The sequence below is a fragment of the Chinchilla lanigera genome, unplaced genomic scaffold (genome assembly GCF_000276665.1).
Source record: "Chinchilla lanigera isolate Chin_1 unplaced genomic scaffold, ChiLan1.0 scaffold00054, whole genome shotgun sequence".
NCBI lineage: Eukaryota > Metazoa > Chordata > Mammalia > Rodentia > Chinchillidae > Chinchilla > Chinchilla lanigera.
The window spans coordinates 13,278,615-13,306,266 of NW_004955455.1; the positions used below are offsets into that span (position 1 = coordinate 13,278,615).

Sequence of the window (27,652 nt, forward strand, 5' to 3'; positions counted from 1 at the left end):
GGCATGCGTCTCCGCGCCGCTTCCTGGGCGCCTGCTCCCTGCCTTCCCAGGCACCTGCAGAGAGGGGCTGCGCCGGCCAGCACGGGTTAGGGCTGGCGCGCCCCGGTGGAGGCATTTAAGGTGGATCTAGGAGCCAGGAGTGCATAGACAAGAGGAGAGCTTAGTCGCAGTGGAAGAAGCACTAGTGTGAGATGGGCTGAGTGTGATGTATCCACGGATGGGCAGAAACCCAGTGTGGCAGGAGCCTGGTGCATGAGACAGGAGGTCCTGTGGGCTATGGGAGGCCATGCCAGACACACAGGCCAGGTAGCACTGAGGTTCTTGGTTGAATTATGTCCCCAGGAAAGATACATTGAAGTCCTAACCTCCTGTCCCCAGGAGTAGACCTTATTTGGAAATAGTGTCTTTGCAGATGTAAAGAGGAGGTCACTGGAGTGGGTCTTCATCCAGGAACTAGCTTCCTCATGAGAAGGGGAAAAGCTGTGTGAGACGGAGATATTCAGAGAGGTCGTTTTACATATTTTTGTTGTTGTTTGTTTTTCGAGACCAGGTCTCACTATGTCTTCCATGCTGGCCTTAAACTCACTCTGTAGCCCAGGTTGACCCAAGTCAAGGCAATCCTTCTGCCTCAGCCTCCCAAGTGCTGGGATTACAGGTGTGGGCCACCACACCCAGCAGGAATGAACTTGCATTTTTTTAAAATGTCACTAAATTCAAATGGTACTTTGGCCTCTCTAAGGGAAGGTCTATGCACATCTAAGTTACTGTGGTGTGATTCATAATGCAGCAGGTCCTTTATTTGGAAGTACGTGGGGCCCCTGATGGGTGCAGCATGCCTTTTGGGCCATGTGCAGCCCTCTGGAATGTGACTCCTTTTCCTTTTCCAGGAGGATCTGACCCCTGTGAGCATCAGGAACCTCTTTCTGCCCCGCAGACAGTGGCAGCCACAAGGGCCCGGCATCTCTCCCTGGAACCTGGCTCTCACTTTTGCATAGTAGATTGGGGAATATGGCTTAGGTTTGACCCGATTGCCATTTCTGGGAGGGCAGTGGTATTGCTGAGTGGCCGAAAGAAGCTCCAGTCTTAGGTCCTGCTGTTGTCTCTGTGACCTCGGGAGAGTCCTTGGAGCTCCTCCAACCTCAGATTTATCATCTGCAAAGGTCAAGGTCATGGGGGGACCTAGTTGCAGATTTGTGGTGCTCATGAATTTGTGCAGCTCCTGGCACACGGTGTGCACTTGGCCCTTCTCACCGCCATCCATTGGTTATGCTGGTGGCCGGGTCCCGGTGGGAAAGTGCATCTCAAGTTCCCAGCAATCAGTTTCCATCTGGGGCTTTCACACAGGGCTTGCTTGGGTCAGAGCCTTGTCTTTGCATCTCCCACAGATATGGTTGTGCATGTGGTCACATGCTGTCTTTCTCCTAAGGGCACAAGTTTGGAAATATCTGTGTGGCTTTGGAAGCTAGGGGAAACAAATTCTGAGAGAGGCTGAGTTTTTATCTGTAACTGACCTTGAATGTGCGAGTGGACAGAGACACAAAGCCGGCTGTGTGAGCGCTGGTGGGCTCTTCTCTCTGTGCCACCTGGACCTCTGCTTATCAGTCAGTGAACATTTGCTGCCTCTGCCTTCTCGAGAGTCAGGCTTTCTATAAACTTGCAGGGATTTTACCTTCCTGGAATGGGCATCTGCAATGGGATTTCATCATTCGTCCTGTGACAAATGAATCTCTAGCGCTGTGTGTTAATTTAAAGGTGGGGCTAGCCATGCACAGTGGCACATGCCTGTAAATCTAGCACTTTGGGAAGCCTAGGCAGGAGGCTCTGTCTCAGTGTTTGAGCGCAGACAGGGCAGTTTAGCAACTTAATGAGACCAGCTCTCAAAGGTAAAAAGGGCTGGGCATGTGGTTTAGTGAAAAGGCCCTGGGTTCATTCCCCAGTACTACATATAAAAAATAAATAGTTGAAAAATAAAGTTGGTGTTGACCGCTGTGACCATTGGAATTGGAACTCTGCTCCTAAGAGTGCAGAAGATACCTGGCTCACAGCAGGTCTGGGGTTCTAGGGCTGTTGACCTCCTTAATTAACCCAACCTCTCTTCCTCCACCCTAGAGTGGGGATGAGTCAGCTGAGCTGTGTGTTCACCTGCAGGAAGGGTGGAGATGGGAGACGATGGCACAGATCTTCGCATATCCTGGTGGACTCTGCGCTTCTGCACGGTGTTGTTCCCTATGCATTTAGGGAGTGAGTGGTCAAGTCAAAGATTAGCCCAAGAAAGACCCCAGGGAGATTGCAGTGTTCCTGGCTATCACTGTGTGTGGTCTTCTCCAGCTAACCAAGGGCCAGTCAGCACACAGACAGTGAGGAAGCTGGTTTGTATCGATCCTTCATATTTAGTTGGGGCAGGGCGCCTGTCTAGGCAGCGAAGTGGCTCTCAGGCCTGACTTCCCAGAAAGGAAGTCTCAGGAAAGATGCCTACTTCCTGACACAGATACCCATGAATAGAGCACCCTGGATCCTTCTCTGCCTTATCAAAACACAGGGCCTGCGGGAAAGGGAGTGTTGGGTACATGTATCAGTCAGGGTTTTACTAGAGACACAGATATCACACAAGATATACAAATGTATGAGAATTTACAAGATGGGCTTACAATGGCCACCCACAGAGCTGGATGGGGAAGTGTGCAGAGGGTGCATGCCCACTGGAGACTGACTGAAGGATTCAGTCCACGGTCTGGAGTTCACTGCAGTGCCCCTTGCAAGTCCGTGTCTGGAGGCTGAAGGATCTGCCCCGGAAGCTGAAGTGTCTGTGCTGGAAGCCAGCATATGACGTCTAAAGTGAAGGCAAGGGCTGGGGATTTAGCTCAGCGGCACAGCGCCCGACTGGCAAGCGCAAGGTCGTGAGTTTGATTCCTGGTACCGGAAAAAAAAACAACAACAACAAAAAAATAAAAGTAAAGTGAAGGCAAAAACTAGATGGAGCTCCACAGCAGAAAATCCATCCTTCTATCCTTCTTTGTTTCCCCTTTATACCATCTAGGGAGGAGCCACCCTAGGGTGGGTCATCCCCACCCTAGGGTGTGGAATTACTGAGTGGATCTAATCTTCTCTTAACTCAAGTTGACACAATCACTCAACCATCACAGTACAAAAGGGGAAATTTTGGCTTCCTGTCAGAAGATGGGGTGATTCATGTGCAAGGATTGACTAATGTGTGTATAGACGGGAGATGGTGCCTAGAAGAGGCTGAAGACCTCTGGTTTTAGGCTTTGGGGATGGGACCTGTGGTCACTAAGGAGCGGTGGAGACAGTAAGAGTGTTATTTTTGTTTATAAAAGTGACCTCAAGATAGTCTCTGTAAGTTCTCCCACAGATCTTGTCCCATTGTAGAGTTGTAGGTCTGAGCTGGGCATGAGGGTATATGTCTGTAATCCCAACACTCTGAAAAACTAAGGCAAGGGGATCACAAGTTCAAGTCTAGCCTAGGCAGCTTAGCAAGACCCTATCTCAAAATTTATATAGGGCTGGAGATGTAGTTCAGTGCAAGGGCCCTAGACTCAATCCCCAGTGCCATAAAAAACAAAATCCTACAGGTCTGTCCACAGGCTAGCGGAGACTACCAGGTACATTCTTTTTTATTTATTTATTTATTTATTTATTTATTTATTTATTTATTTATTTATTTATTTTGGTACCAGGAATGCGAGCTCAGGACCTTGCGCTTGCCAGGCAGGCGCTTGTGCCGATGAGCTATATCCCTGGCCCTACCAGGTACATTCTTAGGTCATTTTCAAGTAAAAATGCTGGTCTAAGAGTAAACACCTGGAATTTACCATTAATGAGGAAAGCCAGACTTTGAGATGTCAGTGAACCCTTTGTGACTCTTGACTGGCCAACCTGTAGTCCTGGTGAGAGAGAAATCAATTCAGAGGTCAGGAACGAACAGCAACAGAGAATAGGAAGGCAGCAGCCATAGGGTGTTCTAGAATGGAGTCCAGCAAATGGTTTTTCTGTATAGGCCCAGACAGTAAATATTTTAGGCTTTCTGGGCCTTTAGGCAAAATTGAAGATATATGTGTTTGTGCATGTGTGTGCATACATACATATATAAAATATATGAATATATTTGAATATATATCCTTATATAATATATTCTAATATAATTATATTTAAATTTTAATGTAACATTATATATACATTACACACACATATATACACACACATATATAAACACACACACATATATATATACACACACACACATATATATATACATGAGAACACAAATTTCCACATATTTTTGGTTGACAAGACTCAGTAGAGTACCATTTTTGGTAATAATAGGTCCACTATTGAGAAGAATGGAATTCTTCTGAGGTGAGATAAGATTTCATGTAATTCGTATTTCAAAGTAGTGTTCTGTCTTGTTAGATTGATTGCGAATCAGTCAAAGCCACTGTGAGGTCACCGGCCATCGGAAAACAAGGGTGGGCAATCATCTGCTGACCCCAACCTAGAATCAATCTAGGAGAATCCTACTGATAGTGATCTCAGATGACACTTACTGAATAGTGACCAGGCTAAGCGTTCTGCTTCTGTTGTCTCACTGGGTCCTTCAGTCACACGGTGGCAGAACTTATTAGTGTTTTTCTTTTTTCTTTTTTCCTTTTATTAGAAGGAAAAGAAGGGGAATGACAGGGACGAGCACTTGCTTGAGGCTGTGCCAATATAATCGGCAGTAGGGTTTATGCTCGGGTCTGTCTGAATTCAGGGTACAGGCTTGTGGTCACCAGGCAAAGACACCAATGTGAGAAATCGTTGAGAAATGACAGTGACGATGACAGAGGCCTTGGTGAAGTGCTGGGCTTCTGTAAACACCCCCTGTTTTAATTTTGATTTCCTCTTCCATCTGCATGTCTCTCTGAATGATTGCCATCATTACTCTGTAAGCAGAAAAGGGTTGGTGGTATCTATTTAGGAATATTGGGGTGGTGAGAAATCTGGGAGGGAGGGAAACGGATCCAGATTAAGCACCCCTCATCTGAAAATCTGAAATTGAAAATACTCCAAAACCCCAAACCCCAAGCCCGACATGACACAAAGCCTCAGAGTCTCCGATCAGAAATGCAGAAATGCAGCTCCGCCGGGCAAGTCTATGCAGATGTTTTCAAACCGGAAACCTCCCAGATCTCAAACACCGCTGGGTCTGATCATGTGAGATAGGGAACCCTCCTCCTCTGTAGTAAGCCAAGGTAGAGAAAGAACCCCATGGAATCAGAAATATGGTATCAGCCTCAATCAAGAAATCACTGGGGCTGGGTGTGGTGGTGCACACCTGCAGTCCCAACACTGGCAGAATCTCAAGTTTGAGCCCAGCATAAAGGTTAGCAAAACTCTCTCTCTAAATAAAAAACTAAAAGAGCTGCATGTATATCTCAGTGGTGGAATAGCTCACCACACATGTGCTTGGGTGCTCTGTTCAATCTCTGTACCTAAAAAAAAGAAAAAGAAGGAAAGAAAAGAAGAGAAGAAAATCAAATTTCACCCAAAGATCTGATAGACAAGCCGTGACCCTGAACCCTGGACAATTCAGGATGCTCTGTAGTTTCTCTTCATTTAATTTTTTTTTTTTCTTTATCCTACTACCTGCTTCTTTCTCATCTATTCTTCCACTTTCTGGCGTTCTTTCCAATAACTGTGCTGGTCTAAAGCCCCTCTCAGATGGCTTCTGAGGTCTACACTGTCCATGCCAGAGCACAGGCGCCTTCCAGATGACTTAGAAGACCCAGGTGTGTCTGATCCAAGGTGCACTAGCTTGGCTGGGCTGGGCGGTGGCCACCAGCAGCTCAGAGGGACCCTGCACTTAAGTGGATGTGTGCCAGCTCGGGCACACCCTAGGACCTGCTGGGCCACATACCTAACTGACTAGCCAGCAGCGGTGAATAGGTCATTTGAGCACAGCCCAAGCCAAAAGACAACTTTTCCCCCAGACCCTTTGTGGGAGGTCACACGATTCTAGCAGACCCTTGCATTATTAGGAGCAGCTCCAAATTTGACAAGTAAAATGCTGAGACTATTTTCCTTAGGAATCCACATTTTTTTTTCAGTGGTGCAATTGAACCCAGGGCCTTTGCAGTGAGCTGCATCCCTCCCTTTAAAAAGATTTTTTTAAAATTTTGAGATAGGGTCTCGCCAAGCTGCCCAAGTGGGACGCAGACTTGGGATCCTCCTGCCTCAGCTTCTCAGAGTGCTAATGTATGTTCTACTGTGCTTGGCTGAAACCTACAATTTATGTAGTTATAGCATGATACAGGTGAAGTACACACTTGTTTTCAGGGATCTTGTGTGGGAAAGCCTTCTTCCACAAATAATTTTTTTTTTTTTTTTACTGGCCTCTTGCTGTTCAAAATTCTGCAGCCATAGATTTATTCTTTTGGCAAAGCACTGCCCTTCTCAGATTCTTCTTCCTAAAAGAGGGAGTCTCTTGGGGAGGTAGCACAAGAAATTACTCTGGTATGAACAGCTGTTAGATATAGTTTTAATTTTCTTTTTTTTTTTTTGAGACAGGGTCTGGCTTGCTGTGTAGTCCAGGCTGGCCCTGGACTCACTAAATAGCCCAGGATGACCTCAGACTCATGATCTCCTGCCTCAGTTTCCTGAGTGCTAAGATAATAGGTGTGAGCCCCCACACTTGGCGAAAAATGTGTTTTTTGACAGATAAGCAGATGTATTTGTAGAACATTGTGTGTGTGTGTGCGTGTGCGTGTGCGTGTGCGTGTGTGTGTGTGTGTGCTCACATGTGCATGTCTTAGGGATTGAGCCCAGGATCTGGAGCACGCTAAGCATGTGTTCTACTGCTGAGCTACATTCCCAGATAGAGATATATTTTCATCAAAGGGGAGATGGCATCTTGGGCAAGGGCATTTGAGGAGACAAGAAAGAAATTAAGAAATGTGAGAAGCCAGGCACACATCTCTAATCCCAGCACTTGGGAGGCTGAGGCAGGAGGATTGCTGCAAGTTCAAGGTCAGCCTGGGCTACATACTGAGTTCAAGGCCAGCCTGAACTACATAGAGAGATCCTGCCTCAAAAAAACAGGAAAAATAGGTAGATAGATAAGTGAGGGGAACGAAGATAAGGCCAAGCAGTTTATCAAGTGCTTCCAACATGCCAGGCATTTTTCTGAATGCTCCACTGGATTAATTTAATTGCCTAACAGCCCTGCGAAATAGATACTGTTACCAACCCCATTTGATAGATGAGGAAATGGAAGCTAGGATGGGGTAAGTGCCCAACGCCACACAGCTGGTAAGTGGGGTCCAAAGCTACTTGTCATTATTTCTTATCTTTTAGTATGATAAAAAAAATGGAATGTTTAAATTTTTTGAAAAACTGTATTACAGTAAAAAACATTGCCATTAATCCTCTTAAGAACTCCCCCTTGCTTCAAGCGTACTTAGCCCTTTATCCTTGCTGCTTTCTGAAGCAGTTCTGGGAGTCTTTTGTGAGTGTCTAATTTAGTTGTGCTATTGTGGCTGCCTAGGTGTTCAACAGTTAAGGAGGGACACCTTTTAATCCATTCTGAGATTGGTGGAAATCTGTGTTCCGAAATGCCACCAAGAGCTGACCTCGCAAAGTTGTGCTATTGAATTGATACAAAACATTTACATTTCCTGGCCATTCTGACTTTCAGGAAGAGCCAGAAGCCCGATGGTGCCAGATCTGGTGAGTAAGGCTGATGAGGACACAGTAATGTTTTTATGGGCCTGCCTTTCTGTTGCATGACACGCAGCAGCAGCATTCGCTGTAGATTTGATCATCCCTTGTAAAGACACTCATGAACAAGGACTGCCAGAGCTGCTTCAGAAAGTGGAGCGAACAGTGGGATCAGTGTGTTTGAAGTGAGGCAGAGTATTTTGAGGGGGGTTAATGACAATGTGTCTTTTACTGTAATTTCATTTAAACACACTCTATTTCTTGATCATATATTATGTTGGGGGTCCCCCAGGTGCCATGATTCTGAAGCAGGACTCACAGACTTTAGCAGGCGTCATCATTTATTACAGCAATAGCAAAATCAGCAAAGGGAAAAAGCATTTGCGATGAAGTCCAGGGGAAACAAAGCAGGAACTTGTACAAGTCACCTCCTCATGGGGTTTCACAGGACACTGTAGCTCCCCAGCAATTAGTATGGTGACACATGGCAGAGATCTGCCAGGGAAATTTATTAGAGTTCAGAGCCATGGTCTTTGTTGTTGTGTGTGGTTTTTTTTTTTTTAAACTGAAAGCTGGTCTGTCTACCAAAATTCGAGATTCCCTGGAAGGAAAGGTGTTCAGCAGTTAATGAGGGAAACCTTTTAATCCATTCTGAGATTGGTGGAAATCTATGTTCCTAAATGCCACCAAGAGCTGACCTCGCAATAAGCAGGCCTGAACAGGGCACCAGACTCAGGCTTGCTGTGTTAGTCTATTCTTCCCAGATATATTTTCTACTCTGTGATGGTTTTGTTTTGTTTTGTTTTTCTCCTTGCAGTACTGGGGATTGAACCCAGTTTTTGTTTTTGTTTTTTTCACTGAGTTATATCCAGAGCCCTTTAAAAAATACTTTATTCTGAGACAAGGTCTCACTAAGTCACTAAGTTATTTAAAGTAGGCTTGAACTTGTGACTCTCCTGCCTCAGCCTCCAAGAAGTGCTGGGATTGTGGCGTGCACCTCTACCCCTGGTTCTGTGGTGTTTTTAAAAAGCAGCAATGTGGGCTGGGGATTTAGCTCAGCGGCACAGCGCCTGCCTGGCAAGTGCTAGGTAGTGAGTTCGATTCCCGGTACCGGAAAAAACAAAAACTAAAAAAATAAAAAGCAGCAATTTTTATTTTTCTCATTCTGTAAAGATCTATTCCCCCGATTAATCTCACAGGATCTTCTGGGAGCAAATGAGAGAATGTGTCAGGGTACTCCATGCACTCGTAGCAGTGTCTGATAGATGCTGCTCTCCTTGCTGCTGCTTCCCGACCTGTCAGGTATCTGTTGGAACTGGTCAGGAGCTCAGGCGAATGCATGAATAATTCACACCACCCTGTCCCCTATCCTTCCCAGGTGGCCCTGACCACATTGAGGTCAACATCTCAGCCACCGGCACGCTGGACAACGGCACCTTGTATGTGGTCAAGGGCTCCCAGGTCGACTTCAGCTGCCGCAGCAGTGCACAGCCCCCGCCCATGGTCGAGTGGTGGTTCCAAGCCCATTCCAGCCCTGAGTCCTTCGGAAGCAACCTGACAGTCACCTGCTTCACGCTGCTATTGATGTCGCAAAACCTTCAAGGGAACTACACCTGTCTGGCCACCAGCAAGCTGAGCGGGAGGCAGCGCAAGGTGATCACCGAGCTCCTGGTCTACTGTGCGTAAGAAGCACTCCCCTCCCCACCTCCTCCCCCTCCCCCTCTGAGGCACATGTGTGTCCATACTTCTACCTTCTGTCCTAAGAGGCATTGTCTGCTGCATGGGCCAAGCGGGGCCCTGCAACTCCCTTGCTACACACGTGCAGCTGTGGGTCACACAGCCAATCCCCACTTCTGGAAGCTTGCACCTAACCAGGGCTGCAGGAGTTTCCTTGGGAGCCACAGAGGAAGATGAATACTGAGCCTCATGTGTTCTTTTTTTTTTTGTCTTTTTGAGACAGAGTCTCACTATGCAACTCAAGCAAGCCTTGAGCTCACTTTGTAGCCCAGGCTGGTCTCGAACACACAACGATCCTCCTGCCTCAGCCTCCCGAGTGCTGGGATTACAGGCGTGCGCCACCACGCCCTGCTGTTCTTTTTTCATTTTTCAAAATAGAAATGAAACCAGGCATGATGGCGCACACCTGTAATCCCAGCACTCTGGGAGGCTGAGGCAGGAGGACGGCAAGTTTGAGGCCAGCCTGGGAAATTTAGCAAGACTGTGTCTCAAAATAATAAATAAAAAAGAGATGGGGTTTATAACTCAGGCTAAAGGCCCTGGGTTCAGCTCCCAGTACTGTGAAAAACAAAGTGAAGTAATATACAAGTCATTGGCATGTAGTATATTCATAATACTGTGCAACTGCTACCTCTATGTAGTATTTAGTTGGCTCAGAGTTGCGGAGTTTTCAGTCCGTGACCGATGATACCCATTGCTTCGGGCCTGTGGTGGACAGGACGTCGTGGTAGGAGTGAGTGGCATGGGAAGCCTGCTCATTCCATGGGCAGGTACAAAGCAGATACAGGAAGAGGGAGGGGCGAGGCTCCCACAGCCTCCTTCAAGGGCATGGCCCCATCCCTTGGTTCCTACCATCTTCTTATAGCACTGGGCTACACTAAGCCTTGCACTCAGTGGGCCTCTGGAGGACATTCCAGATGCAAATTACAGCAAATTTCAAAACGTTTTCATTGTCTCGAATGGAAACTCCCAGCTGATGCAGCAGTCACGCCCATCTTCTCCTCTCCCTGGCCCCTGACAAACAGACCTGTCTTCCACCGCTCTGGGTTGATCTGTTCTGGATATTAACTATGAATGGATCATAACCGTATCTGGCCTCCTGGGTCTGGCTTCTTTCATTTTGCATAGCATGTACAAGGGCTGCAGGAGAGTCCCTGCGAGCCACATTGTACCAAGTATCAGTATTTCATTTCTTTATGTGGCTGAGTAACAGTCCGCGGTATGGAGACGCCACCATTTTGGGTTTTCTTGTCTTTTTTGAGACAGGGTCTCAGTATGCAGTTCAAGCTGGTCTTGAGCTCACTTTGTAGCCCATGTTGCTGTCGAACTTGAAATGATCCTCCTGCCTCAGCCTCCTGAGTACTGGGATTGCAGGTGTGCGCCACCATGCCTGGCCGTCCACCATTTATTTATCCATTCATCCATCTGTGTCCCTGCTTTTCAGAGTGATGCTGTCCAGGAGTTTATTTTGGGGGTGGGGAAACACCAACCAAACACTCTTATATGCAAATATCTTGGCTAAGAACCACTGCAGAAATGCTGAGTGCGTTCATAATCCACGCTAATGAAAGGGAACATGGGAACAAGAAATGAGTGGGCAGGATAATGACACACTGCTTAATTTGTATGTTATTCAGAGCCTTTATAAGTCTCTGTGTTGTTTAACATAAATGACATTTATAGCACATAAAGTGACACGTGCTTGTAGGAAATGACAGATGAGCTTAGAGAAGAAAATAATCGTTCTAACCATTATTTTTGGTATTTTTCCAGTAACTTTTCTTGCTAATGTTACATATCTACCCATTCATATAAAATCCAAATTTCTTTCTTTCTTTTTTTGTAGTTTTTTTGAGACAAGATCTTTTTATGTAACCCAACTGGTATTACAGGCACGCTGTACCACACCTGGCCCAAATTTATTACTTGCTTGTTTTTGTGGAGACAGGGTCTCACTCTGTAGTCCAGATTGACCTCGAATTCACGGCAACACTCCTGCCTCAGTCTCCCGAGTGCTGCCAAATTTATTTCTGTTTGTATAACATAAAGTATACAAACATGTATAACACGTATACATATCACACTGGATGTGTTGGAGGTGGGATGCATGTCTGCCCCTCTGGTAACTCCATGTTCTTCATTTGCCCTTGGCCAGAGGACCAGCATTGTCTGGTAGAACTTCCGGTGATAACCGGAAGTGTCTTGTTCTGTGTGGTCTAACACAGCACCTGAGGGATTCCTGAGCACTGAAATGTGGGTAGTGTGTTGGAGGAACCACATTTGCAGTTTTCATTTAAACAGCCACACACAGCGGGAGAGAAATGAGAGGTAGATGGAGCCAATCCTAAGAGATTTAACATCCAGCAGAAGCCTGACACTTGTAGGCGCTCCTCTGTGCTAGGTTTGTGCTGGTGCTATTTCAAAGTAGACTTGCAGTGGAAGGCCCTTGAGCCCTGAGTTCTTTAACTATTAGTGCCGGCCTGGTGGCTGCTGATCTCTGAGTCTGTCCTTAAGCCCTTGTTCCCCTCTGGTTCCCTTCTGTCTCCCTCCCTTTGCAGCGCCCCCTCCGTCACCTCCGCAGTGCTCGGCAGAGATGTCTTTGGAGTCATCTGCACTGCAGCTCACCTGTCGCTGGGATGGGGGATACCCGGACCCTAACTTCCTGTGGACAGAGGAGCCAGGAGGGGCGATCTTGGGGAAGTCAAAGCTGGAAATGCTGAACCGGTCCCAGCTGCAGGACGGCAAGAAGTTCAAATGTGTCGGGAGCCACATCGTGGGGCCAGAGTCCGGAGCCAGCTGCGTGGTGCAGATCAGTGAGTCCGCCTCGCTTTGTCCTGGGTTGGGGTTCGCCTGCCTTCCTTTCTTCTGAGGGGATCCTTTGCAAGTAGTTCTAGGAAAGAAAAGCCAGTGCGTCAGAGTGAAGCGAATCCCTTCCCTTTCTTCCTTCCTTCCAAACTTCTAAGATGCCTCGCCAAGATTCTTGGTTTTAGCTGAGGCCCTTTTCACTTGGGAAGTACTGATTGAGCCCCTGCTGTGTACCAGCTACAGTTACTAGATACTGAGGATGGAGTGATGGAAAGGACAGACAGGGTTAATCCATTAATTATGTATTATTATTTAACAGATTACTTCCCAATTTGGTGGCTTAAAATAATAATGCTAGCTGGGTACAGTGGCACACTTCTGTAATCCCAGCGCTCAGGAAGCTGAGGCAGGAGGATCACCTTGAGCTCAAGGCCAGCCTGGGCTACATAGTGAGTTCAACACTGGTCTGAACTACATAGTATGACTCTGTCTCAAAAAAGAAAGTAGCTGGGACTACTACTGTGCACCACTGTGCCTGGCTTCGCAGCTCCCTATAAGTGCTGTACAGGTCCACATACATACATATAGGAGAACAGCTCATCTCACAATAAGCTGCCACGTTAGCCGGCCCAGCGTGTGAGGGCCACATATTTGTCCTCTTGTGGATCTCCAAGGGACCCCAGCTGTTTTGCAGTCACTTAGTCACTCTTGCCCACAGCAGCCCCGTAAGCTAAACTCTCTGAATAGGTGCCACGCTGGCCACATGTGGGTGACCAAGCTTCTTGAGGAGTGCGTGGTCCATTTGGCAGAAGTATAGTCATATACATGACACTTGTTTGGGGGCCGAGGAAGGGCTACGAGGGGGATTGTTTAAGGATAAGAGGGAGCACTTCCAAAATTTTGGCTTGGGAGCTCCAAAATAGATACGCAGGGACGAGGTTTGTTACTAGCGTTGGCTTCATGACCCCAGCGGAAACTAGAGTTAAGCAGGGAGAGGGAACGTGTGATTTGGCAGCGCGGAAGGAACCTAAAGGTCGATCCAGGAAGCAGGGCTCCCCTGTGAGTTTCCAAAGAAGACTCAGGATAGCAGGGAGGGTTCTCTTCTGTTCACCCAACCTTGGGAGAGAGAGGCAGTTAGCCTGGTCCCGTCTCCTCTGCCCGGCTCCTTTCCCTCTTCCCAGGACGCCAGCTGTGAAACCCTAGATTCTCCTTTGGAATAGCTGCCAAGGGGAACAGGTGTCACCGTCCCAGGCAGGATCCCAGTCTGCCGCTCTCTGTCCTTCAGATGCTGGAAGTATACACTTCATAAACCCCCCAAGACGAATCTGCTGCCCTGCCCAGAGGGTGTGCCTTTTGAGGGTAAGGCTTCTTGGGCAGTGGTAGCCCTCGTAGCTCTCTGTGTTCTGCTCAGCTCAGACCCCGAGAGCATCCAGAAGGAGGCAGCCCAGCCAACGCCTTGAGCTTAGCCCCAGATCATTCTGACGTCTGACCTCTAGAATGTAGGTGAATACGTTTAATTGTCTTAAGCCACTAAGTTTGTAGTAATTCATCACCTCAGCAATAGGAAACAAACACAGCTGCCCTGCTGTCCCCTGGAACACCTTGCTGGACGATGTGTCCATATTTTATATGATCCATGTGGTTATTTCCAGTGATGCTAGTAGTGTAGATATAAGATTGTGGATTATAAGGCTTGAGTGCTTGGGTTCTTGTTTTACCTAGAAAAACCAGTTTATTCTGCTTTGGTCAGAATTTTACCTGGTCTTAGCACTGGGAAAGCCCCACCTCTCAGGGACTTTGGGTAAAGTGGGACAGTTATTCACTCTAAAGCCTAGCTATATGCTTGTTTAGTTGTGTCAGTTTGAGCAAGTTGCTTAAGTTTCTGTGTGCCTCAGTTAACTCCCTATAAAGGAGGATAACAACAGGTTTGTTGTGTGAGAATGAATTGGGTTAGTACATGTAAAAGTACCTAGCACATAGTAAATGCTCAATAAATACTAGTTTTTATTTTGTAGGACCAGGTGTAGTATAGAAATTCCTAGAGTTGCTTCATCAGGAAGGAAATAATAGTCTTAAAGATCTCAGGTCATAGCTTTCATTTCCCTAAACATGTGTCTTTTTTTTTTTTTTTTTCTTTCTGATCACCAGGGATTCCTTTCCTTTTCTCTGAGCCAATGAAAACTTGCTTCGTGGGGGGCAATGTAACGCTCACCTGCCAGGTATCTGAAGCCAACCCCCCTGCTAAGATCCAGTGGCTGAGGAACCTGACCCAGCCCGAGGTGGTCATCCAGCCCGACAGCCACTATCTCATTGCCCAGAACGGCCAGAACTCCACCCTCACGATTCGCAACTGCTCCCAGGACCTGGATGAGGGCTACTACGTCTGCCGGGCTGAGAACCCGGTGGGGGTGAGGGAGGTGGACATCTGGCTGAGTGTGAAAGGTGAGTGAGAGAAAGGAGGAGGGGTGAGAGCTTCAGGGTCCCTGCAGCAGTGTGGGGGCAGCCTGGTGCCCCACACGGGCCATTGCCAACTGGTAGATTGCAAGTATCTGTGGCTTGATGAGGAGACTAGAAAATATTGCTGTCTGATCCTAAAAGCATTACCATTTGCATGGGAGACAAAAAATTATGTAGTATATCTTATACACTGAAGAATGTGTATGTAGTATCTGTGAGTTGGGATGTGTAATGGTAAAATGAACACACATACCTCTTTACCACTGAAGATACAGGACTGAGACTGATGAAGTGATCCGACAGGGTGGTGCGGCCAGATTTAGAAAACAACGTTAGAACCAAAAATGCTTCCATTTGAATTTCAGAAAAACAAACAATTGTTTTAAAGTATCAGTATGTCCCAGATAGTTCATAGAACATACTTATGCTAAAAAAAAATCATTGTTTGTCTGATACCTAAATTTCATCAGGCATTCTATATTTTACCTACAATCCTACATGGAGGCTCCTTCCCGATCTCATTCTGGTCCTCTCACAGAGATAACTACTACCCCAAGTTTCTTGTTTTAGTTTTTAAAAAAAGACTTTACAGTGTAAGTGTATGTGTAGTCAGCTCTCTGTGAACATACAAGTCCCTGAGATGCATAAGTGAAAGAAGGAAAGATTTATTTTGGCTTGTGGTTTCAGAGGGGTCAATCCATAATCCCTCAGCTCTGTCTTTGGGCCTTTGGTGAACATCAAGGACAAGGAGCCTATGGTGGGGCAAAGCTGCTTGTATCATAATGGCCAAGAAGCAAAGAGAGGAGGGGGCTGAGTCGCACTGTAACCTTCCAGGGCACACTCCCTATGACCTAACTTCTTCTAGCTCGGCCTTACCTCCTAATGTTTCCACTGCCTTCCAGTCCTGGGAACCAAGTCTTTAACACATGAACTTTTAGGGTGCATTTAAGATCTAAAGCACTATGATGAATGTGATCATTGTATCTACTTAAAAGGTACCAGTAAAATCTGATGGAAAAGAAAGATCTAAAACTGCAGCAGTACATACTTCTAAATACTATTTATTTTCATTTATTTCCAGTCATCATGATTACATATCACGTGAAACTATGGAGATAGTAGAGAGATCAGTGAGTGCCAGGGATTGTGGAAGATGAGGAGGTTAAACAGAAAGAGCACGGAAAATTTTCAGGGCAGTGAACATCCTCTGTATATGATAATGATGGTTACCTGCCAGTCATTATCCACTTGTCTAAACCTATAGAACGTAGGACCCCAGGGGTGACCTCTGATGTGAACTGTGACGTGTTAGTGTAGCTTCATGGATGGTGACAGATGCACTGGGGGATACTGACCATGACGGAGGCTGAGGCATGTGTTGCGGGGAGGTACAAGAACTCTACCTTCTGCTCAAGGTTGTTATGAAGCTAAAACTCCTCTACAAAAAAAAAAAAAAAAAATTGTTACCTACATACCCAGTGTTTTGTGACTTGTCTGTTCCACTCCATGTTTTTTGTTTCTGGGATTTATTCATGCCAGCGGGTGTCATTATACCTCATACCTCTTTACCGCTGTATAATTCTCCACTGTGTCATCTTTCCAAACTAAGGTATTCATTTTCCTGCTGATGGATGTTTGTGTTGCTTCCGATTTTTGTTGTTGTTGCTATTATGATAGACAGCGTTACTGTGAACATCTTTTACTGAGCTGCTTATGTATACCAGGTACCCAGACAAATCTTTCTCTAGGACAGGTACAAGAATTATGTAGCATGTGCATTTTAATCTTTATGAGATAATACTAAATTATTTTCATTCTAAATAGTATATAAGCGTGGTGATTTTTTGCCACCTGAGATATATAAGTGAAAGAAGGAAAGATTTATTTTGGCTCATTTTTATCAGCAGGTTTTGTAATTTTGTCCATCCAGTGTGTGAAAAAAGGAACCTCAGTGTGATTCTAGCCTCCCAGCATTTGGGAGGCTGAGGCAGGAGGATTACAGTGAGTTTGAGGCCAGCCTGGGCTACATAGTGAGTTCAAGGCCAGCCTGACCTCGCAAGACCTCGTCCCCTCTCCCCCCCAAAAAACTCCAAAAAACAAAAACAAAAGTCATTGTGGTTCTAAGTTGAGTTTCTTTGATTGCTGGCATGGTTTTGAACATCATTTCTTTCCTTTTTTTGAGACAGGGTTTCACTATGTAGTGCAGGCTGGCCAACTCATATGTGTAACCCAGACTGGCCTCAAACTCATGGTAGTCTTCCTGTCTCAGCCTCCTGAGTGCTGGGATTACAGGTGTGCACCACCACACCTGGTTTGAACATCATTCTTATGTTTATTTAGTATTTGTGGTTTTTTTCTTCTATATTTTTGTCTTAACATTTTCTGCTTCCCAGTAGATGTCTAGGAGTTCTTTAGAAATTCCTCATACTAATTCCTTGTTAGTTTTTACATATTACAAATACTACCCTCTATTAGTTTGTTGTCTTTTTCCACTTTGATTTCTTAAAACAAAAATTGCTCCTGATTAGCCGGATGTGGTATCACATACTTATAATCCCAGCATTTGGGAAGCTGAGGTAAGAGGATCACGAGCTCAAATCCTGTCTGGGCAGTTGAGCAAGACTCTATCTCAAAACACAAAACAAAACAAAAAACAAAATGGTTAGGGATGTAGCTCTAACAAAGTACAAAAATCCTGGGTTTGATACGTAGTACCACAGAAGAAATTGCTAAAGATATAAAAAATGCTTCTAAAAATGAACTGCATTACAATGAGAACGTCTATTCAAGGATACGAGTGGATGAGTTCAGGGCCAGCCTGAACTACCCTGCTTCAAACCAAACAAACAAACAACAGTAACAACAAAAATTCTCCTATTCCAGAGTCACAGACATTTTCTTCTAAGACTTTTAGTGTTTTGACTTTCATAGTTGTCTTTTATTAACATAGAATTGGTTTTTGTAAATGGCAAGAGGTAGGGGAAAGAAGTATAATTCTCTTTTCCTCCTCCAAATTTTGGTAACTGTCCCAGCACCATTTCTCAAATGATGTGTCCCTTGTGCACTCATCTGTCCTGTATCAAGTTTCTTTGTATATGTGGGCCTGCATGCATTATATTTGTTCTATTACTGCTCTTTTAACCATGGCACTAGTAACTCAGATTCTTACTTACCATGGTCTTAAAAACAATCTTGATAGTTGGGCATGGTAGCACATACCTGTAATCCCAGCACTCTGGGAGGCTGAGGCAGGAGGATCATAAATTTAAGCTCAGCCTGGGCAATTTAGTGACTTTATCAGACCCTGTCCTCCCTCAAAAAGTCCAAACCAAACCAAAACAAAAAAAAAGGAGCAAAGGCCCTGGATTTAATCTCCAGTAAATCAAGAGGCAAAAACAAAACAGTCTTGAAGCTGGGCATGGTGGCGCGTGCCTGTAATCCTAGACTTGGAAGGGTACTGAGGCAGGAGGATTCCAAATGTAAAGTCAGCCTGGGGTACAAGGTGAGATTAGGTTCAGTTTGAACTACATGTTGAGACCCTGTTTAAAAAAAAAAGAACAACAAATAGAATAGAACAGAACAACAACAGTGACAGAAGCCAGTCTGAAGGGATGTTTTGCTTGTTTTGGTGGCAAGGGCTGACCCCTGGACATCGCAGGTGCAAGGCAGTCACTCTCCCACTGAGCTACATCCCCAGCCCGGTGCAGAAATTTGAACTTCCCAGGGTTCTTTTACATCAGATACTTCATTTGATGCCCACAAACTTTCTGAAGTGACGAAATGAGCTACTTACTTGCATTATAGAAAGATCCTAGGTTTTGCTTAAGCCCATAAGACAAGAACTGGACTTGGCGGGGGTGGAGGGTTTGCTCTCCTAGTTGCGTGTGTTAGGTGCAAGACTCAGTGGTGTACTTTGTCTGTACAGAGCCTGTAAACATTGGTGGCATCGTGGGAACCATTGTCAGCCTCCTGCTGTTGGCACTGGCTATCATCTCAGGGCTTATGTTGTATTACAGTCCTGTATTCTGCTGGAAAGGTAAGGGCTTCTTGGATCCCTTTGTTTCTCATTTCAAGCTTCTTAAAAAGGTGTGAGTGGGGGAATGAGGCCAGTGATATATTCATTCCCACCATGCAGTCCCATCCTATAGAATCTTCATTCAGTCAAAACGTGCAATAAGATCTGGGTGTGGTGGTGCACTCAGGAGGCTGAGGCAGGAGGATCACCACGAGTTCGAGACCAGCCTGGGCTACCTAGTGAGTTTAAGGTCAGCCTGAATTAGAGTGATAGAGTGAGACCCTGTCTCAAAAAAAAAAAAAAAAAAAAAGCCATGGGATAAGGCACCTAAATAGGTCTCTGAATACTCTGTCACTTCTCATGTTGAGTCAGTTTTTCATTTGTTGATCTTTTGTAAATGTCAGCTTGATTAAAAATCTTTGTGAGCTGGGCATGGTGCCATGTACCTGTAATACCAGATGCTTGGGAGGATGAGGCAAGAGGATCTCAAAAGTTCAAGCCTACCCTAGGCAACTTACAAAAACACTGTCTCGAACTTGAAAAAATTTTAAAAGGGCTGAGGATGTAGCTCAGTGGTAGAATGCTCCTGGGTTTGATCCCCAGTACTGTGTTGGGAGGGGGATGGCATTTTGTGAGATTTTGGTGGTGTTGCTGGATATTAATTTTTCTTTTCCTTTCTTCTTTTAGTAAGAAGCACTTTCAGGTAAGTGTTTCCTAGACTTAAATAAAAGAAAACCCATTTTCATAACTTATCTTCACTGCTATTGTGTTTCCTGTCCTTAGAACAATGATAATCACTCCTGTCTTGTACCCACCATTGCCTGACACTGGTTCAGGAGCTTCTTTTTTTATCTTTTTGAAGCACGGTCTCCCTATGCAGTTCAGGCTGGCCTTAAGCTCACTTTTTGTAGCCCAGGCTGGCCTCGCACTCCCAACAACCCTCCTGCCTCAGCTTCCTGAGTGCTGGGATTACAAACTTGGTTCAGGAGCTTTTGAGGCTTTCTTATAAACCCTGTGTCACCTCATCCGGGTGGCATTTCCATTTTCCTGACAAGGAGATTGAGGCTCAGTGAAGCAATTTTTGCAAGTTCATTGCGGAAGTAGATGCAATTCCGCCTTTTGACCCAGGTCTGACTGAGTCCAAAGTCTGTATTCTTTTATAATGCTAAACCTCAGGGCTGGGCACTCTGTGGGCCTGTTACTGAAACATGAAGACAATATGTACATATTAAACCCAGTCATTCATACATATGTTTTATTGAATTTTCTACAAACAGCCAAAGGAAGAATAAATCATAGTCTTACAAAATGTTTTAGAAGGCTAGTCTGATCATGCCCAGAATTTCCCATCTCCAGAAGAAACCCCAGTAAGGGCAAAGTAGCCAAATGGAATTTATGTATTTTATTTTCTAAGGAGCTTCTCCATAAGAACAAAGAACTCAACTGTGTTCTTCCCTATGGACAACTAATTCCTCTTCACTCATTCCTAGTGCTGGGATATTTTTGTTTGGGGACCATCTTCCATGGGAAACCTCTATTGCCCTGTGTTTGAGGCGAACACCCTGTGGTTGAAAGAAACACAGCATTTCACACAAGAGATAGTAGTGTGTGGTTCTGTGGGAAAAGCCTTTAGATTCAGGGAACCTGGGTTCAAATGACATCTATGCCATTTCCGAATCTCGTGTCTGTGGGAAATTCCTGACCCTCTCTCTGGTTCTCGGGCCCTCACCTACTTCACACAGGGATGCTGGCAGGATAAAATAAGATGGTGGTTGAGCCATGGAACACCTTCTTTCTTCTCTAAGAAACATACCCTGGCTAGGTGGGCAAAGCTAGCAATAAGGGCAATTCAGTGCTAAGCCACTGGGCATGGACTCCAAATACAGTTGTAGTTCAGGGCTTTAGGTGAGGGAGAGGACTTTATTTAGGTCTTAAAGACGAGCAGCAGAGACTTCCTTAAATGGAACAGAAAAAACGTCATTCAGGAAAGAACACACCATGTATATGATGTAGATACAGATATAGTGGGGGGAACTGGAATGATGGATGCCTGGGACAACATGGCCACCTGCCCAAGGAACAGGGACAGGAGAACACAGCACATCCGGCATAAGATACCATTATTTCTAACAGTCTGTGGCTGTATCTCTTTGTGAGGTTACAGCCACACAGTCATCTTGTGACCTGACCACAGTGAATGCATGAAGAATTTTCCGTAGTACTAAAAGGGCTGCAAAGAATACAGTGTTGCCTTTGCAGTGAAGGTGATACTGGGTCGGGGGAGGAAAAAACCGCTTCTTATTTTCCCTCCTTTGGAAAATAGGGGACAAGACATGGGTGATGTCATGGTGTTGGTAGAGTCAGAGGAGGAAGAGGAAGATGAGCAGGAGGATGCTGCAGAAGAGGTGGAAGAGGAGGAAGAAGAGACTGAGAGAGAGGAACTGCCAAAACAAACAAAGAAGCACGGCCACATTCACAGAGTGACCGCGCTGGTGAACGGAAACCTAGAGCAGATGGGAAATGGGCTCCAAGACCTACGAGGTAAGCTCCTTTCCTGACAAACACTGCAATTCCTGCAGGGAGCATCCCAGCAGGAGGGCTCCAAGAGCTGAACTGAGTTTTTAAAGGCTGGGGAAGATACTGAACTCAAATTTAGTGTAGAATCTGAAAATTTCTATTAGACGCTTTCAACTCGGAAATCCAAAATGCTGACATGATGGTTAATGGTTACAAACTTTGTTTCATACATAATGTTATAAACATGTGGTATAAACTTACCTTCAGAACCCAGGCTTGATGGCGCAAGCCTGTAATTTCAGTACTCAGGAGGCTGAGGCAAGAGGATCATGAGTTCAAGGCCAGCCTGGGCTACACAGTAAGACCCTGTCTCAAAAAAAAAAAATTACCTTCAGGCTATGTGTATACAAGAGTATATGAAGCCTAAGTGGAGCTTATGTTTGGATGGGTCTGTCCCCAGGTTCTCTCATTGTGTATATGCAAATATTCCAAGCTCTGACATCCCAAACTTTTACGGTCCCAAGCATTTGGGGTGAAGGATACTTGACACATAAACTACCAATACTGGAAGGAAATTGATAAACACGGTCAAGGCCTGTGCTGGGACGGGCACAATATGGGCACTGTTCAACAGAAAAGACTGATTGTGTTGGTGTGCCGGGAACTTTATTTATAAGGCCAGATCGGATAGGTGAAAGCGTATGGGGAAAACCGAGACAGGAGCAAGATTTACCCAACTCTTTGAGATGACCCTACAAGAATGGTCCCAAGGAGGAGGGTGATTAACTGCCTGATGGCTGATATGTTTAAGAATTCCAGGGCTTTGCTGGGTGTGATGGTGCATGCCAGTAATCCCAGCACTCAGGAGGCTGAGGCAGCGGGGTCTCTGTGAGTTTGATGAGGCTAGCCTGGGCTACATAAGTTGAAGGCCAAGCTGAAGTACATAGTGAGACCCTGCCTCAAAAAAAAAAAAAAATTCCAGGACCTTAAAGGAAGATATGAACTGGGAAAGCATTGATCAGGAACAGCTCGTGGGAGAGGTGCATCTGAGGCAAATCTGTACGGACAGTTTGCTTAAGCAGAAAGGGGAGAGGGCATTCCAGGTGAGGGCAGGAGCCAGGAGAATAATGGGTAAGCACTGAGCATGTCCACAGGGTTTTGGCTAAGAGAACAGGCAAATGTGTATGCTGCCCCACCTGTACGCTGCCCCACCTTCTCCTTCTCCATGAAATTTCATTCTGTGGCTCAGTGGGAAGGAACCAGAATCACTGAGATGACTAAAATAGAGTTATACACTGTTAAGATCACTCAGAAACAGATGTGGTGGTACATACCTATAATCCCAGCACCCTGGGAGACTGAGGCAGGAGGATTGCAAGTTTGAGCCTGATGTGGGCAACTAAGTGACTTAGGCCTTCTTTCTCTAAAAAAAAAAAAAAAAAAAAAAAAGAAATTTATATATATGTAGATAGATAGATAGATAGATAGATAGATAGATATGTAGGTCAGCGTGAAGGCCCAGGGTTCAATCTCCAGTACTAGAAAAAAAAATCACTAGTTGGATCGGTTTTTCCCCTGAACAGATGACAGCAGTGAGCAGCAAAATGGCAGTGTCCGAGAAGAGGACAGGCCGGTGTGAAGAATAGGACTGCCCATCTTCGTCTTGTCTCTAAAGCTTGGGAAGCTCCACTGAAGATAAACTCTTCATCAGCTTTGCCTTGACTCACACCCCCGCCCAGGAGCTTGCATTAGCAACAGCTGGGGTCCCTCAGCAAACAAGAAAAACAAGCACACATCTTTCCTTCCATTTAAAAAAAAAAAAAAGTTTTGATTTGCTGTAAGTTTTCTCAGTAATGTCCAAAAGCTTCAGGAAGGAGTGGCGTGTGTGGGAAAGCAGCAGCTGGCATGTGAGGTGCCACTTTGCTGTGGCTGCTGGCGCTCCGCAGGCTGACTTAACGTGACAAGCACTGACGTGGACGGAGCACAGTTCGGGGAAGCACTTGGTCGCCATGCCCTTTGCCACTCTTTGCAGCCAGCTTGTCCCAGCACAAAAGGGAATACTGTGTCGGAAGACAGGAACTTCCTTTATCTCTGCCCAGGGAGCTTGCAACCGAGGAAGCGGGTGGATGGGAGCTCCCCGGGAAAGGTGAGGTGTCACCTACCAACGCAGGCCGGAGGAAGGGGTCTGGGGCAGGCCTCGGAGTCAGAAACATTAGGCCTGACTCCGGCCCCGACCTTTCCTTGTCCTGAGGGCTCGGGCATGTCACTTTACCGCTTGCGGAGCTCAGTTTGCTCGTGTGTGAAACCGGCAACGTCGGTCCTCCAGTTGCCTGGCTTGTGAGGATAAAATGAGGTCATTTTGGATGTAAAAGTGCCTCGGAGGGGCTCGGTAGAGGTGAGTGACCTTCTTTGCCTTCCCTAGCGGAAGAAAAAGAAAATGTTCACTGTAAGTTATTAGTGGCCAACCGTCCGTCTCTTTCATTCTTTACAGAATGGTTTCCGAGAGGGCATTGTCAGCTGCTCCTGGCCATTCTTCCCCTGGAGATGTAATTCTTTTCAAAAGCGGTAGAGGCTGATAAGATGAAATGTCTTTCATTATAACCTCACATTCTGCAGAGCTTTGTATTTATATAAAATTCTCCAGGGTGGGACACCTAGGATTCACTTTCCGCTTTCTCATTCTTCATGTCTCCTGTTGTTCCGAAAACAAAAAAGGCAGGAGAAACATTTCCTAACAGAATATCTGATGATAAGAACCCCTCCGATAAACTAGTCCATCTAGCCTCAGTTTATCTATCTGGGCAACAGGAACAGGGAAACATTTCTTTTCCACTTAAGGGTACTGTAAGTATGCACTGATTGAGAACACTAAGGTTCAAACGTAACATGTGCTGACTTTTGGTTGCTAATCTAACGCTTTTAGTAGATCCTTGAGTTTTTAAAAATTTTTTCCTAATTTCATCCAAATCGCTTAATGTCAGGGATCCTATAAGGGTGCAACAAATGTGTGCTAAGCATGACAATTTAACTTGAATTTGCACTCTCCCACTCCAATGGGCAAGACCCAGGGCTTAGTGGAGAGCTCCCCTTCGCCAGGGCTAGAGCCTGGGGCTCCTGAGAGAAGGAGCTGGTTATCTGCAGTAACCTGCTGCAGTGGTTGGGAAGGCCTGTTTTCCTGGATGAAGGGACTGAGTTGAGAAAATCACAACAAGTGTGCTCTGGCCCAGCTCAGGACACTGGGGAGTCCAGAGCCACTGCAATATTAACCCTCAGGGATAGCTGTGAACTGCAGTTCTCCTACTGGGCGAGGTTTTTTTGCTGCAATAGTACCTTATATACTGGGTTACTCTACCCAGTCTGTTAGTGTCATTTCAGACTGAGGTACTCAGGTTGCCTCTAACGTCCCCAGAGGCTGAGCTTGTCTCCCTTAGTCTTCCATGGCTAAATTTCTGAATTTGAGAGTCCTCTCTTCAAAGGCAACTAGATTTTACAGAGGAAGAGTAGGAACTGGAGGGGAAACCACTAGCTGGTAATAGAGATTATTTTGCAAAATCACTGGGATGCTTGCCACACCTTCCTTTTCTCTTGCACACATACCTAGTAGTGATGGGGGTATTTAAGGGTTTTTCCACTAGCAAATGGGAGCTTCAAGGGTTTGGTGCCAAATGCTACGAAGTCCGGACCAAGCCCGGACCTGTGATGGCTGTCATCCCAATGTGTATATTTATGTGCTGGGTCAATAAGGAGCCCAGGTATGGAAAATCTTCACATTTTAGGCATTTATGAAGAATTGGACACCCCTCCCTTTCCTTAACATGACCCATACCCAAATCCACAAACATGCTGACAGTGGGTTACAGCCTTTGCGTGGCAAAGTCCAAGTTGCTGTATTTTACTGTAAGAAAATCTTATCTGCATGTATTGTTAACTCAAAGACCATGAGATCTACTTATCAGGACCAGAAAGATAAACACTTCAGGGCTATTACAATTATACTGCATTTCCTCAAAACCCGGTAGACTCTCCAGAGGGAGCCCTGAAATTTTTGTGGCTTTGATTATTAGCTCTCTTCCTCACAGCACACACAGGACCTATAATAGCAGCAGGAAAACACATGATGGAAAATTTCCATAACCTGCACACTAAACCTGGAAAAGTCACCCTTGCTGGGTACAATTTATTATGACGCAATAAGAGCCAACCAATATTCTCACCATGGGACCGGCTAGAAACTGCTGCAAAGAAAAATAAGCAGATCACTGCATTATTTACATTTTAATATTTGGTGGAGAAAGGTTGGGAGAAGTGAGTTCCAAGGTTATGGATTTTTTTAAAGATTATTAAATAAAGTTATTTTTAAGTAAAGGTTTCAGTGATTTTGTTTTAGACTATTAGTACATGGAGAGATTTGGAAAGGAGTTCACCAAGAAAAGTATTTTCTTAAAGGTGGTTTTCTAATACTGGAAACAATATTGTTCTCCTTACCATTTTACTTTCTGCCACAACTTGTACAAGGGGCTTAGAAAGTGGCTCCATAGTAGAACACTTGCCTACCATGAGTGAAGCCTGTTGGTTCCATTTCTGGAATTAAAGAATAACCCACTAACACGAGGATCAGAAGACCAGGAGTTGGAGGAATACGGGAGATAAAGAATGGGGCAGGAAAAAATTAGGGAAGAGAAACATTGCCAGGAGCAGGGTATGAGGGTAAGTGCAGCCAGGTTTACCCAAACAGGAAAGGATGGTGGAAATTGTATGTTTCACTTCCGGAGAGTTTGGAAAGGTGAACGCAGCTCTTCTCTTGACCTATGGACAAGTGGTTCGTCTTTCCTCATGCCTGATGATGGGACGGCTTTGTTCTGGGATACTGTTTCGTGGGAAACCATTACTTTATTGCCGGATATTTGAGGGTGATTACCCTGACATCCATTGCCAGGCTTATTTCAGGAGACGGTGGTGTGGCACTGTGGGAAAAGCCTTTGGAATCAGGGGACCTGGGTTCAAATTACACCTGTGCCATTCTTGAAGAGACCAGGAAGTCAAAGATGAAATGAGAATCCAGGTGGAAGAGACTAAAACTGGGGCTGAGTACAAAAGTGGAGGATCAGAGAAAGGGGCAAACCAGGTCATCACAAAAGGAAACAACTACACATGGTGCTTGCCTGTGAGGCCAGCAGTCTGGGAGGCTGAGGCAGAACTGTGGAGGATCAGAGAAAGGGGCAAGCCAGGTCATCACAAAAGGAAACAAGGAACTACACATGGTGCTTGCCTGTGATGCCAGCACGCTGGGAGGCTGAGGCAGAACTGTGAGTTTCGGCCCAGACTATGCAATTTAGTGTCTTAGTGAGACCCTGTCTCAAGGGGAGGAGTGCTGGAAATGTAGCCCTGTGCGAAGGTCCTGGCTTCAATCCCCAGTACGGATGGGGATTGGGAGGATGTGGGCAAAGCCGGGAGCTGAGTAGCAGAAGGATATACACCAGGCTCCTTCAATGTGTGAGTGTGTGTGTGTGTGTGTGTGTGTGTGTGTGTGTGTGTGTGTGAGTGTGTGTGTGTTTGCGCGCGCGCGCGCGAAGGAGGCATTATTAGGGACTGCAATTAGCTGAGTCCATGGAGAAACTCCAAGGCCACCAATAACTACAGGGGACCAGGCAACTGCTAAAACCCTACCCTGGCTCCATAATACAGTACTACAAAGCCAACCACAGACCCAAACAGGACACAGGGGGCCTGAGAGGGGCAAGTGGAAAAAAGGGACCACCAGCCCCTCAGGGGGCTAGGAAGGGTGGGATGTCCGCAAGCCTAGAATCACAACCTTCTCTGCCAGCGGCCTTTCCCGCAGCCCTCCCTGCGCCAGTGCTCTCAGCGCCCCGCTTCCTTCCCCGCCACGCGGCCTTCAGGACCTCCCCCTGGAGTCCCTCTGCCCCGCGCCCCAACGCCACCCCACTTTTACGCGTGCCCTCTCGCCCCACGCTGCTACTACAAACCCGTTTCCCCTCCAGCCTGCTCCCCGTTGCTTGGTTTTCTCCCCGCGCTTTCGCCTCCAGGAGCCCCGCGTCCCCCCACCCGCTTTTACACACCCCCCGCCGCCATCTTCCCGCCGGCCACGCTCCTCACCCCGCCCTTCACCCAGTCGGCGACCCCCAACCCCCTTGGTGTCTAACCTGCCCGCCCCCGCTCTTCCACGCCCCCTGTCGGCCCTGAGCCCCGCTCCCTCCCCCCGTTTTAACCCTCTCAGTGCCCCCGCCCCGCTGTGTGCTGTCCGCGTTCGGAGCCCCCCTTCCATCCGGTCTGTCCCCAGCCCCCACGTTTTTCCCACAGTCCCGGTCTTCTCCTTCGTTGCACCCCGTTCTGGTCCCCTCTTCCCTAGTTTCTGTCAGCACCCCGCTTTTTCTCTCTCCCGGCTTTCGC

General features: G+C 46.2%; 1 protein-coding gene across 1 annotated transcript in view; it reads left to right on the top strand.

Annotated features, from left to right (window-relative positions):
- The window catches only part of Vsig10 (V-set and immunoglobulin domain containing 10), a gene marked incomplete at its 5' end in the record, with an annotated part of 34,114 nt that extends 8,505 nt beyond the window's left edge, over positions 1-25,609 (top strand). Inside the window, 7 exon segments of the mRNA XM_005396536.2 lie at positions 9,092-9,391; positions 12,009-12,263; positions 14,404-14,697; positions 18,638-18,748; positions 19,415-19,430; positions 21,051-21,268; positions 22,828-25,609. Coding sequence (XP_005396593.1) covers positions 9,092-9,391; positions 12,009-12,263; positions 14,404-14,697; positions 18,638-18,748; positions 19,415-19,430; positions 21,051-21,268; positions 22,828-22,883 — 1,250 coding nt within the window. The 3' untranslated portion in view covers positions 22,884-25,609.
- Between the last annotated feature and the right edge of the window lie 2,043 nt (positions 25,610-27,652).